We start from the raw sequence: 18,921 nt of genomic DNA, 5'->3' as shown, positions 1-18,921 counted from the left end.
ACTAAACTCCACGCAGCCACTCGCTCACTCTTTCCTACCCCCAAGGGATGGGGAAAAGAATTAAAGTGGAAAAGGGAAAGAAACCTGTGGGTTGAAATAAGAACAATTTAATACTACTATTACTAACATATGTGCGTATATTAAAATATATATAAACAAGTTATGCACAGTGTAATTGCTCGCCGCCCCTCGTCCAGAGTAACAATCCCAAAACAGATAAATCCTGATACCACAATACTGGACAAGCGAGACCTGATGGGGAGGGAGGGTGGGGTGTGGAGGGCAAGAGGGCAAGAGCACTCAGAGTCCAAGAGTGAGAGCCCAGAAGACCAAAGGCCCTTCTTTCCGGCTGACCCTCATTTTTATACGGGGCATGACGCTGCATGATATGGAATACTTCATTGTCCAGTTTGGCCCTCAATCCAAGCACAAATCATAAGGAGAGTCGTGGACCCTCTGTCCCAGCTGTGCTCCCCCATATCCTGTTGTGCTCCTGCACACTGGCAAGAACACGGCAGCTGAAAAGTCCTTGAGGTCTCAGTGCCAACTATAAACATCTGTTGGCTGTCAGCGTTCTTCTCAGAACAAGTCTCAGACTAACACCAAAACACGGAGCTCTTCTGGCTGCTGAAAAGAAGAGCTGACTCTGTTCCAGCTGAAACCAGGACAGGCACTTTTCATGCAGATAACAATTACACCACTCTCTAAGTGGGGACTACTCTGCTTCTATTCCAAAATTCCTAATAATCTACCCAATAGGTATCACTGAGTTCCCAAGAATGCATCCTTACCGGTGCCCCAAGTAAGAGATCACCAAGGCACAGGCCAGTGATTTCTCAGGAGCGCTCATGCCAGGCACTCCGGGAGCAGTTAATGTACCCCCCTCAGTGGTTGCTGTGCTCACTGCCTAGTGGTGCCATTTCATGGCCAGGTAAGCTCAGGCCCAGTGCAACAGAAGGTCAGTCCCTGACCAAAGCACTGCACTCAGTCTGGATCATATCCTCACAGGTCCTAATTAGGCAGAAAGCATCTCTGGCTCAGGAAACCCCTGAGCTACAAGCCAGCAGCAAGGAGAATATTCAGGGAATCATCTTAAGAGGACAAGCAGCATGTAATGATACTTTTCCTTTTTGCTTACTTTCAACCACTGTCAAGAAACAGGTCAACAGGCTACATATTGGTCTTGGCAAACACGTCCACCTTAAGTTCTTCATTATCTCTGAAAACTATGCCAAAATGAGACAATCACACTACTAAAGCCACTGACTTCTCTTAGAAGACCAACAAGCCAACGCAAAGCAACAATTCAAAAGACTTTTTTTAAATCTAGGTTCAAAAACACAATTCAAGATTTTGATTGAACAGCTCAAACAAAAATCACCTTCCAAGCCACAGGTCCTAAACATTCATTTCTTGAAATTACTAATTTCCACCTCATTAATCTTGTCACCTCAGAGAACGACAGGGTTGGTATGGGTGCAACCTTTGACAGAGGATATGCACTCTGGTAGATGGGCACAGGTTTGCCAGGAAATCAAAGGCCTCGGGTTCATGACCTTACTTTTAACAGCAGATCCACAGAGTTGCTGAGGTCTCTGGAAACTATCTTGGCAGCTAGAGAGTTCCCAAGTAGCAGCACAGTCTTTATAATGCTTCCCAATTAAGTCTTCGAAATGTGCTATTGTTCTTTGTTACATTGGTAAAATGAAACCCATAGACATTTTTCACCCAATTTGCTAACGCTTGCCCAAGACTAGAAAAAAAAGGTACACCAAGGCTGTGGTTTCTTGCCCAATTATCCAGGATAACATTTTCCAGAACTGGAAAAACTGAATTAATCTCCCATCTGCTCTCTCTGCTGGCTTCTGTCAAATTCTGTTCACCTTTTTACATAGGCTCCCACCATCAACTAAAAGAACACCATAAAAAGCTTAAAGCATCAATTGCAACATCCGCATCTTTGATATCCCATAGATGTCAATCCTGGAATATGCCAGTAACATATGCAATCAGTTACAGCTTATGTCACCTTAAAAGGTTAATTCCTTCTCACTCAGGCAGGCAGGAAAAAGAGAATTAAAAAATAAGTGGGGAAAAAAAGTTATACATAACTTGCATTTAAACAGGTATGTTTTTTTTTTCTTTAATGCTTTCCACATAAAAGAGATCTGTGTATTTTTCTTTACTTGCTTTTTGACTCCACTCATGAGAGTCAATGGTAAGATGAGGTGTTCAGGTTGAAACCAGACATTGCCTAGTGCTAGGTCCTCAAATACAAAAATCTCTCATGCTAGAACACAGAATATAAACACTGCAATGAAACTCTGCAAGAAGGCTCCTAAAATTCCAGCAAAGTCCAGAGAGCTCCAAGCAAGACATCACATCGCTGATGGTAACACCAGTACAATGCTTTGGCAATACCTATTTTGTCACATAGATATACATGACAGATCCCTCTTAGAAACTCTGTATTAACCTGCCCTGGAAGCCACCAGCAAATTACGTTAAAGAATGTGCCACTTGATCACTGTAGCATGCTCTCAGCAGATTTTATCATCACAGGAATCAATATTTGAAAAGCAATAGAGTTTTCATCTGATCTTCAGAACAAAGGAGAATGCAAGCAAGAAATAGGTCTGTTTTAATAAAGCTTGTTCTAAAACTGAGAAAGAGCATTACTCTGTGGTTAACCTATGCACCTTCCAGTAGGGGTCTGAAATTAGTCTCGAAATCCATTGTCAGACACTAGGCCTTTCCCAGACTGCACTAATTTTCATTTCAGATTAATCCCACTGAGCTTCCCAAAAAAAAAATGGAAGGCAATCATTTGTATTTTGTCCACAGATCAAGTTACTTTTGTTTAGGTTTGGATCCCAAGCCAAAAAGGCTTAAATAACAAGTCAATAAAGTCTACGAGGAAAAAGACATATGAAAAGTAAGTGCTATTATTAATGCTTATACTTATTTTTTGTTTTAAATGGGAGCCAGACACAAAACATGGAGAGCTAATATTGTGATTCCTATTCACGTCAGTCACTCAGCAGAGTAGAGCACTCTGTACCTTACCATATGCAGGGCTATGCTGACATAGAACTTCTGTAATAGCCACCCTTACTCTTTGTCATTTACAGGCATCTATATTTTAGTCAGTTTTCATCTTGCTCAAACATCTGAAAAAGTCTAAGATATTTCGGTACAGAAGGTAGGAGAGAGACAATTGTACTCTTTACGACAAGAAAATCCTGTACTAAGCCTTTCCTTCAAGTCTAAGATTTTGCCTGACTGACAAGAAATTAGAGTATATTAACTCAGCATCAGGGCCAGTGTCTGCATTGTAAGAATTCACTTGATACCCTATTATTTCTCTTGCATAATTAACCTCTAAAAATATCTAAAATAACATTGAAGGGCCTGTGGAGTAGCTAATTAGAAGTCACCACAATCAAAACTGCCAATGAAAATGTAAGCAGGTGTGATGTTGGAACCATCTCTCCCCCTATCCTTACCCCAAACAGGATGCCTTGAGGACACTGCAGATTTCACAACATACTAAAATTAAGGCAACCATAGCAGACTGTCTGGAACTCCAGTTGTCCTCTTCATAGTACATCCATATGCATTTAAATACAGAAATGGCCTATAATAAATATACTTTCTGTAGAAGCAAAAATAGCCACGGCTTATGTAAAAAGATGGTAACAGACAAATCTCTTATCTGGGAATAATACTAACCTTTATGCGGAGAGATACTATCAGGAGATCAGCAGTTACCAACAAGAATGCCAACTGCAACAATATATCCAGAAAATAACAACTTTTAGTACTGTACTTCGTAAAAGTGAGAAAAGTTGGACATATTTTACAGGAATACAATAAGGCTTTTTCATTTCCAAAAGCAAACAGAACATCAACATTTCTCAGAGAAAAAAAAAATTTCTTCCAAAACTTGGCCACTTTCTTTGAGGGATTAGGGTGCCACTGTGTTAAACCACCACACAATGAAACAATTCCTGCTTGCAATGAGTTAGTCAGCAACTCTCCCTGAATTCCTCCACATAAAAAAAATAATTAAGTAATCCCCTCAGACTATCCACTCCTTTTTCTTGCTGCTATAGTACTCCTACACTTTTTTCTGCTACAGTTTCATTCATAATTGTATGCATTTTCCTCAAGTTCTTTTTCACCCCTTGAATTTACGCATATCCACAAATTTCCTTGTCGTTAAGTGATTTAAATATCTGTATTACACATAAAACTTGAGCTAAAATGCATTATTGATTTTTTCGTACTGAATTCATTTCTGCCTCCAAGTTTAATGCTCCGAGCAGCTACTTTGAGCTAACTGACTTGTGGGGAACAGAAAAGGAGACTTCACCTCAACTCCACCTCTTCCATCTTAATGTGGCATTTTGGCCCATACACAGCACATAAACACTGCCAGTGTCCACAGCAATCTCCATCTAACAATAGGCCATTGCCACACTGGTAGTAATTCTCTTATTACTTTCATCAGCTATTGATACAGATGAGTCATCTACTGATACAGGTCCTCTACTGCTGTCCCATTCAATCTCAAGACAGCCTTCGACTTCTGTGACTTCTGCAGAGGCTTTGCTGTCATCTCTGCTACCAAGACAGCCTAAAGTCACAACACTGTTTGTAACCAATGGCATCTCTTCCCACATCTGAACACAATCCTCATTAGTTCAGCACATTTATCAAAACGCATTTCAATGAAAGGTGACGTAAGTTGATTAAGTAATGGTAATAACTTAGTGTTATTTAATGGTATTACATAACTGGTGGTGGACCCAGGCAATACACGACTGGAGTTCAGTGTCACCTTTCCCTTGAACTTGCCTCTCCTGACTAGCTTCCTTTATAATGAATATTTGTAGAAAATCCAAATGGAATCTTTGTTACTTCTTACTTCTATTGCACCCAGTGTGCACATACTTGTTGTATGTCTTAATGTGTAAGGCCAAACACAAAGTTTTCAGTCTTTGAAAAACCACATACACTTCCTCAAAGATCAGTCACAGAAGGTGGGCTTTGCTTAACTCTAACCAGAAAAAAATCCTTCCTACTGCTGAATCCTTCCTTTCCCCTCTCAAATCCATATCCCAATGGGATGGCTGAGAATTACTAAATGAGCTTAAATCTAATACATATAAATCTTCCATTTTGAGTTATAATTTAGAAATCACTTGTCTCAAATCTCCAGCAGTCTGATTTTTAACAAATGCATATGACACAGAAAACCCTCTGCCATCTAAATAAGTTTTTGCCTTTACAAAATTACTTAGGACAGTGTAGATTGCACTGTTGGAAAGCCTGCTTCACAATTAGTCTAAAAGCAAAAATAAATACAGAGGAAGCATCTGGAAAGTTTTTGATGGATTTTTTTTTTATGAATATATTAAAAGCAGTTCTCCATTATATGACTGTAAATAGAAGACAAGTATGTATTTTGCCATCATGGACGTGTCTGGATTTGGGCTGACAGTAACTATGAACACAACTAGTCCAAAGCAGAAGCTGTGCGTGTGATTACAGGTACCACAGACTGAAAAGAAGAAAGCACCAATGTGCTTGCGTTAGCTGCTATGAAATACCCACTTTCAGAATAGTCTCTTGCCATCCCGACATCTTTGAGGCAAAGGCCAAGAAACACTTATTTAATTGTTCGATAAACCAATTATACATATTTATGACATAAGTGCAGATTATTTTAAAATAATTCAGAAAGCCAGATTCTTCTCCCTTACTACTCTGAAGTAAAAAAATAATAATCTCAAGAACTGACTACTGTGGTCAAGTCAGATTCGTCAAGCTTGGCATTGCCTGTGCTGGAGCCCTGCTTTCCTGGAGATGGCCTGCTGATGGGAAGTGGTGAATGAATTCCTTGGTTTGCTTTGCTTGCATGAGCGGTTTTTGCTTTACCTACTACACTGCCTTTATGTCGACCCATGAGTTCTCACTTTTACTCTTCTGATTCTCGCCACCATCCCACCAGCGGGGGAGTGAGTGAGCAGCTCCCTGGGGCTTAGCTGCCAGTCGGGGTTCAACAACCACAGAGAGGAAAAGAACAGTGGATGGATTTAAAGCTATCATCAAGAAACTTGTCAAGATTTTGCCTTATTTTACTATGGCTGCATCAACACACTTTACTTAAATTTAAACGACAGCAGGCAAAAAAGTTACCATTTTATTCATGCCTCATTTATTGCCTACACTTAAGAAAATTAGCACATTTTGTGTATTACTCAGCTGCACATGGTTGAAGTTAATGAACAATGCCGATTTCCCAGTTTGATGCAAGAGGTAAAATTTTTCTTTCAACTAATCTGTCCACTAAACATAGCATTACTCAGTTAAGCCTATAATTACAATTGACTCAATTATAATTTCTTTTGTTGCTATAAAGAAGCCTCTGTAAAAAAATCTGAAAAAAAATATTACATTCATTACAGATTTTTCAGTTTTTGATGCACTACAAAATCTCCTTAAAATGTTCTATCTAAAATGCTCTATCTTTGTTTCTAAAATTAGATGAAGAAGTGATATTTGGTCATGCATGAAATAAATGCGGCCCAAAGGCAAAACTTTGGGTGAGATTATGATCTTAAAAAAAGCAATAGAACTGTCTTAAAATTTCATCAATACTGGCAAAACTGGAACTGGAAAACGACACATCTGCATTCGGACCAGAAACTCGTAGGATGCAGGTTTAGTTCTGTATCCAAAATATATTAAAAAAAAAATCAAGCCTTCATTAACTACAAAAGGATTCAGAATCAAGACTGTTTATAAGTCAATTTCCAAGAATAAGTTATCACATACAGTTAGCTTTCTTCCCATAAATAAATATCATTTCCACATTTGGAACAAATTTCTCTCACTGAAAGACACTTAAAAGACAACACAGAATTTTAGTTATATAGAAATTACTCAAAGATCCTCTGCTACCAGATACTGAAGTAACATTTATATTCTTCTGATTTGCAATCTATTACTGAAGTACTGTAACAGCAATAAAATATCTGAAAGGCATTTGAGATCACCAGGAAATCTCTCTAGTTTTATTTAGATTTGGGGGGTGAAGGTGGTGTTTGGTTTGGGGTTTTTGGTGTTTGGTCTATTGCAATAGCAGTGTTAGCCAGCCAGTGACACTGATATCTACATGACAAAAAAAAACCCTATAGCCTGAAGTTATCATTTACAACTCTATTTCCCCATCTCCCAACTCTACTGAAATATAACTCAGCAAAATAACTAGTTGGAGATATCTTACCTTATCAGTGAGCTCAGAGATTAGCACATTCTACTGCTTCCTCTTCTTTCACTTACCAACAAATAGAGCTTTTTTACCATACTTCTAACATATAGCTCCAAAACTTAGATTGCCAGTCCATTCTAGAACAAAACCCTAATACACCCTAATTTCTGCTTCCCTTTCAGTCTTTTCTCCAGTTTACACTTGTTCTAGAAAAATCAGAAGATCCCATTCTGAAACTCTGATAATACCAGAAAAAATACAAATTTAAGGTTCAGATTGAATGCATGATGCTACCAAAGGCACATTAGACTGGACTACATCTAAATGATAGACAGTTGTATTGCTCCTTCTGACATACAGCCAACTTTGCAAAAAAAGAATCATGAAAACCAAGAGCTCAGAGATAGCTCTTATCTGCAGCTCTAAATACCAGCAGACTCGCAACCAAGTTGAGCCTAGAATACACATGCTCTAATTTTAAGAGCTTCAGAAAATTCACCATTGCTCAGTTCAACCATTATGTGAACAGCTACTTCAGTCAGCTGCCAATATTCTTAGCTCCCAACTCTCTACCATCTCTACATTTGATTTTTTGCTACCTGCTTCATCGAAATAAGATACAAAACAGATGTCTTCCATTGAACTTCTCCGTTTTCACTGGAAAACATCTATGAACTTTTCCATTCAAGCTTTCAACCTTCATTCAAAGGATTAAGTATATAAAGTGCGTTTTCCTCTTCTCAAACATTTCTCAAGCTGCACATGCCACTTATGCTAAAGCATCCATCTTGGAACAATGAGGTACAATTTCCCTCCACACATGGTCAAGACCAGTGGCTTCACAACATCCACTCGAGAGATTCCATAGATGAAAAAGGAAAACTTAAGCCTCTAGGAGTATGGATAATGCTGTCTTGATGTGTCATGATAATTTATTTATAAATACACTGCAGAGACAGTTTTGCACTAACAATCTCAGGTACTAGCAACAATAGGACTGCAGCCTCGCAGAGGCTCAGATTTAGGTAATCAGCTGATTAAACCCAATCATTTAACTAAGTCCAGGCAAGTTGCTTCATGTGTGCTTCTACACTTACACTGCTAAGCCAGATAATACACTTACACTATCAAGCCAGATAAAACAGCTCTTGGGGTATTCCTTACGAAGCTACAACTCAAACTTCAGAAATATAATATGCATATTCATTTTCTCCACATTTTATTTTCCCACTCTCACAAATGACTCTTAACAACCTTCAAGCTGCTTTTATAAGCATCCCAAAGAGGGTTAAACTCTACTTTTCCACCCTTCAAAACACACAACTTGCAAATGTATCTGCTAATTAGGCACTCTACTGCTACAGTTTGCTTTGATCTCAACAACAATCAACTTCTCATGTTCTAATGATACAAGCACGATTAAGCAGCAATCGAGGAGTTAAAGGCAAAATAATGAGACAGGAATACAATATCTTCTGTTCTCATCTCAGACTGTTCCATGATGCAGACTCCAGACACGTCAAAGAATATGGAAATTATCTTGCTATGCACACAGGGAGTTAAAAATCTACTCAACTATGCAGGTTGATTGAAGCCTTAAATGATGAAAGTAACTGACAATGACAAATATAACCTAACATCACCTCAACCATCAGTGCACCAAGAACCATTTAAAAATGTGTATTTCACAGCAGAATATATTTACTTCAGCTGTAGAAGACAGCTTTATACCGCATGCTTTAAAAAACAGTTTCTCAGGTGTGTAATTATAGAATAGCTTGTTTCTGTCCCTTTCTACTAATTCTGGAAGAAGTTTAACACGTGGTACAGTGCTTTAAGGAAGCCTTTGAGGAAGGCAGTGAAAAGACCACAGACGTGCTCCGGGTAGGCAGTGCCACTGAACGAAGCATGTTGTGCCTGTCCTTATGCACACCTGGCTGCTGAACCTTCCAACCTTTTGCACCAGGAACCCAGTGGTGTTAGCACCAGTGCCAGGCTGCTACCCTCCCTCTGCATCTGTTGGGGAGAGCCCTCAGGCAGCTGCAGCTGAAAGACTTTCTAAAGTACATCCAGTCCTGTCATGCATCACAAGGATGAAAGAAATTTTGAAACATACTTCTCTGATACGCGAGGGGAAGAAAATGCAGGAAGCAAAATTTCCTACAAAAAGGCACATCTGATAAGTTCGGTGCTGGCAGCCGTCCTTCCCTCCATCCCACAGCACTCTGGCTAGTGGAGCCAGAGACGGGCCAGAGCCCACCAAGCTGTATCCCTGGAGATAGCTATGAAGTCAGAGGGTTCTTTAGGGAGTGGCACATGCATAATTAATCAGTCCCATAACTGGAAGTCAGTATATAATTTCTGTTTTGTACAGACAAAATAGGGAACACTTCCCCTTTCCTACACCAATTGGCCATCTTTAATAAAAATAATCTTTTAAAAATATTGCAACTAAAATAATCACATCATAGCTATGATAAGCAGTTGTACAGAATGGGAAGGTACCATTTCCAAAGCGGCTTCAAGGAACAAGTCATGTCATTTTATGCTCGACCTTTCCCATCCACCAACTTGCAACAAATATTTGACACTGTAAGGCTTAACAACCTAATCTGCATTTTTAACGATGCTAATGAAAAAAGTTATAAGTGTAACATTTCTGAAAACGCGGGATTTCTACCTCTACCAACTGCTCCCCTATATGAAGGGGGAAAACCTCCCCTTTCAAGTCAAGATCAGCACATGCCAACCCAAGGGTAAGAGAACAGCTTGTTCTTTACGGCCCATGAAGCTGGTGATCTTTCTGCTAATTAGTATTAGTAGAGTGATGAATCTGATGCAAAAAACAGACCGAGAATCCCCAAATTAATTTCAAATCAACCACAGATTAGTTACATGGGAATAGCAGTAATTGCGGAGCATATTTGGATGACTGATGACTCTAGAGGTGGAAAGCAGATCAAAGTAGGAATAGAAGAAAAGAAAAAAAAATATATCCCAAGATTTCATAGTTTTTAGCTCTTCACTAGATCATGAGGTAACTTCATTAATGTAAAGTGCTTTAGGATCTTCAGATTAAAGATGCTCTAAAATGAAACCTGAATGTGTTATGTCACCAGGATTTGTATAAGATCAATTTAAGGTTAGCAAGATAACAGCCCTACCATAATTAGAGACAATTAGCCCAGCAGGAAGTCTGTTTCCAGGCAGTTACTGATGAGATCACAGGAGGCAAGATAAGAAGTTCAAACTATAGGTAACAGAGTGTATTTTTTTTCTTTATATCTAACTGCAGAGCTTATCAGTACAGCATAGACACAACTGAGCGAGCTGCATGCTCTGCAAAATACAAACTCTTCTCCACAATATGCTCTCATACCTTTCAGAAACAGAAAGGGAGATAGCAATCTCCAAATGCTGCACCAGAGCAGCTGAGGAGACTGAACAGAGCCGCACCACACACCACGGTGCAAACTGAGGAGCAGCAATGGGAAATGAAAGCAAGGCCAATTCGATTTGCTGGTCCGAGTGATTTGCCAGGTTAACCCCCTCCTTGGTAAAAGCTCATTTAATTTCTCAGCCTTTCAAATTACTTTCTGCCATGAATTCTATTTAAGCATCTCTGAACACAGCAAACTAAAATCTGTAGACAATTTAAGCCAAAAAACCCTCCGACCGTAGATAGCCCTTTGAAGTTTGTGGAGATCAAGAAAACCAGCCACCACAGAAAAGCAGCTTTTAAATTAAACATCTTTTCTCCTGATTAGAAACAAGTTTTAAAGCCCTAGTCTGTGCACTGTTAGGAATCCTTAAGAAGGCAATCTAAGGCTGGAGGGGAGAGGCACTTAAATACACATGTACACACAGACGTCTGCTGTCCCAAGAAGAACAGAGCTGACCTCACCTGACCAAGCTTTGCTCTCAGTCTGCCCAGCACTCCTTCAACGCCCCTGCACCAAGAGGGCATCAGTGTCCTCCTGAAGTAACTACCTTTTCCTTCAGTGTTTGACCTAGTGCTATTAAACGAGTAGCTACAGCTGAGCTTTGCAACAGGGCTAATGCCACAGCTGAACAAGTTGCACAAGGATTGTGTTTTACACCATCTCTGGCACAAGCAGAACTTCGGAAGCTCCAGTTTAATTCCTAGTGTCATGGTTTGATGTGGAGGAGGGGGTGGTTCTGGTGGCAGGAGAGGGGTTTTGCTCCCTACGACCTCCCCGGTTTTGGAACCGGGTTAGGCTTAGTTCTGGCCACCAGATCAGACTGCCATCCCCCTCAGGGTTGAGCCAATAGGGCGCCTCTGCGAATTGCCCTATTTAAGTCAGGACAAAGGAACCGGAAAAGGTGCTTCGCCCAGGATCGAGGAGAGAAGGGAGGAGGGCACTGCCCCCGCTCCCTGGCTCCCGGCCGGGCGGCTGCCTGCGTCGGGCTGGCGCCGCCCACGGAGAATGGCGGCAGCGGAGCCAGCTGGGGAACTCGGGGGCACCCCACTCCCAGGGTGCCCACTGGGCTGAGTTCACCCAGAGAGGACTGAGATGTGAGAGAAACAGCCGCATCGACAGCAGGTCAGTGAGGATGGAGCGGGAGGAGGTGTGCCGGAGCCGAGTTTCCCCTGCGGCTGATGGTGAGATGGCAGGCGGCCCCCCTGCAACCAGGATGGCCTCGGTGGAGCAGAGACCCACTCGCAGCCCGTGGGGAGAAGATGCCTGAGCCTGAGGATGGTCATGCTGGGATGCACGACAAGGCAGAGAGGCATCTGGAGTCTGCGTGACGATCCACGCTGGAGCGAGTGGCTACAGCTCCCTAAGTACCCGAGACTGTGGTAAAGCCCACACCGGAGCAATCTGTGGGAAGGATTGTTTCCAGTGGGCTGGACTCACGCTGGAGAAGTTTGTGGATTTTTCCTCATGGGTAGGGGATCCATTGGAGCAGGGGAAAAGGGTGTAAGGACTCCTTCTCCTTTAAGAAAGAAGCAGCAGTAACAGCATGGAATGAACTGACCTGCACCCCCCAGTCCCTGCCCCCTGTGCTGCTGGGGGGAGGAGGTAGAGCCGGGAGGAAAAGGAAAGGGGGGGGGGGAAGGTGTTGGTTTTAAGATCTGGTTTTGTTTCTTTCTGTCCTCTCAAGTAATCGGTTTTTCTGTTTCCCTTTGTCCTTCTAAGTAATCATTAATAAACTGTTTTGCTTTGAGAAAGCCCTGTCTGGTTTGCCCGGGACCATGGTTGGTGGGTGCTCCCTCTGTTCTTGTCTCAACCCTCAGTCCCTTTGTTTTTTTTTCCCTCCCCTCTCTACTTTACTGGAGAAGGAGAGACTGTGTGAGTTTTAGTTGCTAGATCAGCCTAAAACCACGACACCTAGGTAAAGGATGTCGCACGTGCTGTTAATGGGAACGCATGCGCGTGGGGAAGGGAGAAGCAGGAGCAGGAGATGAGTTATGATGCAGGAGCAGCAGAAAAGGAGAAAGGCAAACCCTGATTACTGTGTAAGTGGTTTTGCTATCCAGAACTTTATAACCCTTTAAAAAACCAACATTTTTAATTACAAGAGGAACCAGTCATAAATTACTTTCAAATACTTTTACTCTGAAGTTGTTTTATCTCATGAATGCTTATGTTTAGCAACCCCCATTATGAAATACTGTTTTTCATCCTTTCTTTGTATTAAGCAGTATTGCTAGCACCTCAAAACAAGAGCTATTAAAGTAGATTTGCTGGACTAATAGCAGGACATGTTCAATAAAGTCTTTTCGTTTCACATTCAGTCTCTATCTCCAAAAGTCTTCCTCCTCCCCCTCTTTGGGAATGAAGATTAAGGAAAGCAATACTATCGCAACAATTAGACTGAAATGATTTTTCCAAAATACAATAGCATGGTGTCTCCAGGAAGCAGTATTTGTTTCTTTTATAGGCCAAACTTTATTTAATATCAGTGGTTCCCTAGTGATTTTCAACAGGAAGCAATAGTAGATTTATTCTCAAAAACATTTATTTAATTTTCTTCAAGTCCAAAGAGCATTCTTTGCTTGTCACTGAAAAGGTGTGGTTGCTAGATTGCTTTAAATTGGGCAATTCAGGAAAAAAAAAAAAAAAAAAAATCTAGGTTCCAGTTTCGCTGAAGCTGTGTGGAATGCAAGTTCAGTTTCTATCCTACTTCTCCAAGTTTTCAAACCTCCTCTCCCTTGTGTTGATTTCCCACTGGAAAGACCTTGTACATAATTGCCAATTTTTCTCATATTCCTATATAAAGAGTTTTGTAATTTACTTTAGCCAATTCAGAGTAGCAGGTTCTCAGTAACTGTAATCCTTCAGGTTTTGTAAGTCTCATTCAATATATTGCAACAATACAGATTTTATTTCTTCCCGTATGTCATGCATAACATTATTCCCTCTTGTAAAGCCCAATAAACTCATTTATTTGGGATCTATTCCCAGAGATAAAAACCCTATCTATTTACCTCTATTAGTACTCAGCCCTGCAGGATTTGAACTATCCAGTTTTATATAAAGAAATTAAATTTTTATTTTTGTTTTTTATCGTTAATGCTACTTATGCTCTATGGCTTAATAATATTGTGAGTTTAACAGCAAAGGGAAAGTCAAAGTAACACACAAAACACAATTCACTTATTTTCTAACATTTGGGGTGAGCAGCAAGCATCAGTATAGGAATACTGCAAACTTGTAAGCTAGGAGTCTTCTCTACATTTTTGAAGAGCAGAGGTAGAGACTGTATCTTAAACAATTTAAAAAATACTTTTCTGAACTATTTTCCAATGGATTGATACTCATTGTTAAGCTAGCACTTGAGTGAGTATCAAAAGCAACAAAACAAATGTAAGAATAAAGGAGGACAGTAATCAGTGTAAAAGTGATATTAAAGATCAAGTACTTTTCCAAATCACAGGTCTCCAAATACTTTTTTTCCCCCCTTATGGATCACGAGTACTTTTTCAGAAACATTAAGATTCAAACAGAAATTAGAGAGGGGAAGTGTGAGCGCAGATGTACACCCAAACCAAGGACATGTCAGCTAACTCATTTTAATGCAAGGCCTTCTCAACCCGCTCTGTTTTGTTTTGGGTTTTTTTTAATGATATTGTGATTCTTGTAGTTTCAAATCAGAACAGTGAGTCACTCTTAGAGATTAAAGAATCTAAAAAAACCCCAAATTAAGCATGCAAAAAAAAGTACGTAAATACAAGTCCAAGGTAACACTGAAATTAACTTCAGATTAATGAGCATTTGAAACAAATTGAGGAAATAGTTCTCTATCTAGTTTCTTTTTTTAAAAAAAAACAAAAAACCAAAAGAATATTAAGAACCTTCTGTCAGAATGACTTTGATTAATTTAATCAGTATCATGAAAGCTGTTAAGATATTTAAACTATTTTAAGACCAAAGCCTTAGGGTATTCAGGTTCATTTAAAGTGCATTCATAATAAAGCAGTTTAACATCATTGCACAATATATTCCAAAATACTGACATGAAACCCTGCGCAAGGTATTGTAAGCAGACAAAAAAGCATAGAGACAAAGACCAGAGACTACAGCAGCAGAGCACATTAGCTTTGTTTGTTTTTGATTAGGCTGCCTTCTCCCTTTTTATCTGGAGAGCTTATACAGGGAAGTTTAATTTTTAAAGACCACCATCCTACTTTAAAGTTAAAGAAAAACAAAATTAAAACCCCACTGCTGCTGAAATAATAAACTGTGTTGACAATTTTTAGTTTCAGTAAAACACTAGTTTGGTCTACGCATCACGTCTTTAGAATAGTAACACCTAAGAGAAGCCAGAGAGTTCACGCATATGCATAGCAAAATTGACACTTCAGACTGCTATATGTCACTTATCTTACATGAAAGCCCACACAGATCACAAATACTCTTATATTGTTTCTGAAGTGTTCATAATACAACTCTTGATAAAAATGAAGTTGCAAGGGAAACAGCAAATCTTACCCTAGTGACACTAAAAAGCACAGCAACTATTATGTGCTGATAAGACAAAAGAAGGTCCTGTAGTAGTATCTGTCTTTCATCACATAAAATATGAGACAACTTAAAAAATTAAGTTACTTAGCTAAAAAAACTCCATATATTATTTGTCACTCTTTAGAAGTGTTGTAGGTGATTCTGAGCTACTGATTACAGACAAAGAGAAGTATTGCAATGATTTCTTGGAGCTTCTTCCAGCTTAAGGACAGGAAGAGCGGTGGGAACGAAGTGAGAAAAGCAAACACTTTGAAAGCACTTCCCAAACACTTATGGCAGAAGAGTCAGCTCTACCCACTGTGGCTGCATTTTTCACCTTCAAGCAAAAAATGCCTCTGAATAATGTACAGAATTTAGAGACAGAAGACAGTCGACATCTCAAGTAAATACCATTTCAACTTTCTCCAACCTGAATTTCACCTGCTTGATTTTGAAACCAATCAAAATCATTTAAAGAGATAAAACAAGATGTCGAGTCCTAAATTTTTCCCTTCCACTAAGTTCACTGAAATCTATTGTCACTCTCACCAAGTACTTAATATACTTTTCTTCACAATAAAGTCTTCAAACTATTAGAAACTGTGCACTTCAGGAATATATTTAATTGCCAAATTCTAGTGAATTTATAAATTCTTCTTGAAATTCACAAAGCAAGTGCTAGTTGACCTGTCCCAACATTTTCACAATTATTTCACTCCACACTCAAAAACAATCACTCTTCAGACATCACCGCAGCCATACAGCTCCCAGGATACAATCACAATTTCAGCATCTAGCACATTTCACAGACACTATCAGGGCAGTGAGGGCCTGAGCCCTCCTTCTCAAGCATCCTACCACCTCTGCATGGCTCCATGGAGGAGAAGGTGTAGTCTACATCCACTGGCTAGCTGGTAATGCCCCTCTTCACCTGGGAAGACTCACCAGATAAAGAAGGGCAAATTGCTTTTTCTTTAATGAAATCAAGTCTAAAGGGATCATCCGTGCACTTCAGCTCCTTGAAGAAATAAGACGTATGTGATCCCATGGATGAACGCATGCAAGCACATCTCAAACAACCCTTAAGCCACCAAACTAAGCCAGCAAGACAAACGACATATTCCTGAAAATTTTAAGAAATGGGTCAATTTTCAGGCTGTGCTTGACAACCTATCAACACCCCATGGAGGTAAAGCCTCCAACATGAGCTCACCCGACTGACAATCAGGGAACCCATGTGGAAGAGGCTTTATGGAAACTCCAGGTGGAGCTCATACCTCCTCCAAATATTTTGGCCACAAGGCAAAAGCCAGAGGTCAAGGTGCCATCAGCTCCACAGCTCCTAAACCTCCAGGTGATATCACACACACCCCAAACTCACCAGTCAGAGCTCCTCCAAGGCTTCCTCTTCTGAGCTGTCTCCCATCTTCACTCAGCTGCCTCTTAAATTTAGAGGACTTTCCAGGGCCAGAATAAACTTCAGGACTGCTGCATTTTCGAAAAGGCATAGGTGGGGGGGACAATATGAGATCAAGCTGCAAAGAAACAGAGGGGAAAAAAAAGTATATATACTGTTTAAATGCTTACCTTCATTGAAAAAAATCTAAGCTACCTTTACCTGAAGATCATGACAGCATGTGGGGAAAAAAGTGTGTACAAAGATCTTAAGGTAATTAAATTGCTAACTGAAAGCAAAAATCTTGCAAGTGACAGATTTGTGGCTGGCTGTGTAAGAAAGCCACCCTCTTCTTGTACAGCTCACACCACCTCTGACCACACTCCTAACACAAGGAGCCTTTTTTTGCAGTGATATCATCCCAAGGTAGAAGGGATCAGGCTTCAGCTTACTCGACCTCCTATAAAGCAGTCTTTTTGCAGCTGTGAACCATCTGACCTTGCAATCTATGCGATTTGCTCTTGTCAACGCTCTTCCTTGGCAATTTCTCCCCACCTTCATGTGAGCAGTCACTAGATGGCAATATATCATCAACAAAATGCAAACTGCTCCCCAGTCTCGGGAAACAATGACAAATAGATTTATCAATGCCAGTGTAAAAAAAAAAAAAAATTATCCTGTTTATAAATCAGGCACTCATTTACACTGATTTTGAAATAAGCGTAAACACAGATCCTCATTCGTCAAGTTCTGTTCCTCTCATCTTTCCTGCACAACATTTTAGCCCTCTGGTTTTGACAACACATTTAATGTCTCAATATTTGATTAAATCCACAAAGACAAAGTGAAAAGCAAGTAAGCAAATACAGGCAAATGAAGAAAGAGCAGTGATGCAAGTAAGCAATGTAGAAAGAATTTTACAAGCACCCTTGTCCTTAAAACTGCTGCAGTCGCATGGTGTCTCGATTTTGCACACCACTGAAACGTTTTTCAATAAGGTTTAAACCCTGATTCTTACCGCAATTTTTTAGGAAGCCAAGCATACCAAAGTCTTTTAGATTTTTACAGTTCACATACTGAGACTTATCAGCCAGACAATCTGTCACCTGTGTGCTTGACTGCTTCATCCTCCCTGTCCACTGAAAGGAAGAAGTCGAAGTCACCATAGTCACCAATGAAGATGCATAGCAAAGCTCATTTTTGCTTACACTTAATGCCACAGCAAAGTACTGTATGTCCTACAAAGCATTTCGAGCCCCATGTTTAGAGTTTCTTTTGTATTTAATATTTCATGTTAGTTAGTGTTCTGTTGAGGTTTTTTTAACCAAATCTGCAGCTTATTGGAAGTGTTTGTGGACATACACTTCTAAAGCTTCCCAGAAACACAGTGGTTTCTGAACCTGCTTTTTCAGCATAGTAAGACTAATTCATGTTCACAACAGATATTGAAGTAATTGATGAACTCACAGCCCACACCTTTGGCAACTTCCTAAATTGGGAGGTTTTGTGGTCACAAAAAATATTTAATTAACCATTGTTACCATCTATCTTTTATAAACACAGGTAATTCACAAGTATTTTTATTTACAAGTGCTAAGATATCTCACAAGGTGAATTTACAAATCAGTTAAAAAGGAATAACTGACAACAGCTGGCTTCTAAAACATTATTTTGAGACTCTTTCACACAAGTCTATAAGCAAATACTTGAACTGCTCACTGATTGATGGACAGCAACAATTGCTCAATGCTGCACTCAGAATGACTCCAAACATCTGATAATGTGATCCAATCAAGGCTTTAGGTGAGTTATCAGCAAAAATTCATGCACTTTCTTAAAACAGGTTCACATTCCAAATTAACCAACCATATTTTAAATATCTTTTTCCTGGCATAAGGTTCATCAAAACTTTAAACCACAAAAATAAATAATCAACAACTGAACTAAGCTCCCTGCGCATCAGCACTTAAGTCTACACAATAGAATTCTTTCAGTCTTGTCACCTTTTTCCCTTACAACCCAGTATATAACTTTTATGGTTGCTCAAGTCACTCCTGCAGTGAACAGACTTGTGCGTTCCACGACATGCCGTCTGATCACAAAATTCATTCTTTCCAATTAAGCTGTGCTCCTTTTCCACAGCTTTCAGGGTTTCAGAAGAAACTTTAAGATGGGGCTATAGTACAGAGCAGTACAGTACTGTCCAGGTCCTCAATTCATATTTAAGACGCTTTTCCACTATCCAAACTGGCAGCTTCAGAAAAGTACGATTTTTG

The 18,921-nt window shown here is 39.9% G+C and overlaps 1 protein-coding gene across 3 annotated transcripts in view; it reads right to left on the bottom strand.

Moving 5' to 3' along the window:
- MAST4 (microtubule associated serine/threonine kinase family member 4) overlaps positions 1 to 18,921 on the bottom strand; it is a 297,039-nt gene that overhangs the window by 218,474 nt on the left and 59,644 nt on the right. For all 3 annotated transcript variants that reach the window (XM_086629716.1, XM_086629714.1, XM_086629715.1), the window contains exon 2: positions 16,631 to 16,784. In XM_086629716.1, coding sequence (XP_086485842.1) covers positions 16,631 to 16,784 — 154 coding nt within the window. The remainder of the gene's footprint in view (positions 1 to 16,630; positions 16,785 to 18,921) is intronic.

This window comes from Tauraco erythrolophus, chromosome Z (assembly GCF_009769465.1).
Source record: "Tauraco erythrolophus isolate bTauEry1 chromosome Z, bTauEry1.pri, whole genome shotgun sequence".
Classification (NCBI taxonomy): Eukaryota; Metazoa; Chordata; class Aves; order Musophagiformes; family Musophagidae; genus Tauraco; species Tauraco erythrolophus.
This window is presented reverse-complemented; position numbering and strand designations above follow the sequence as displayed.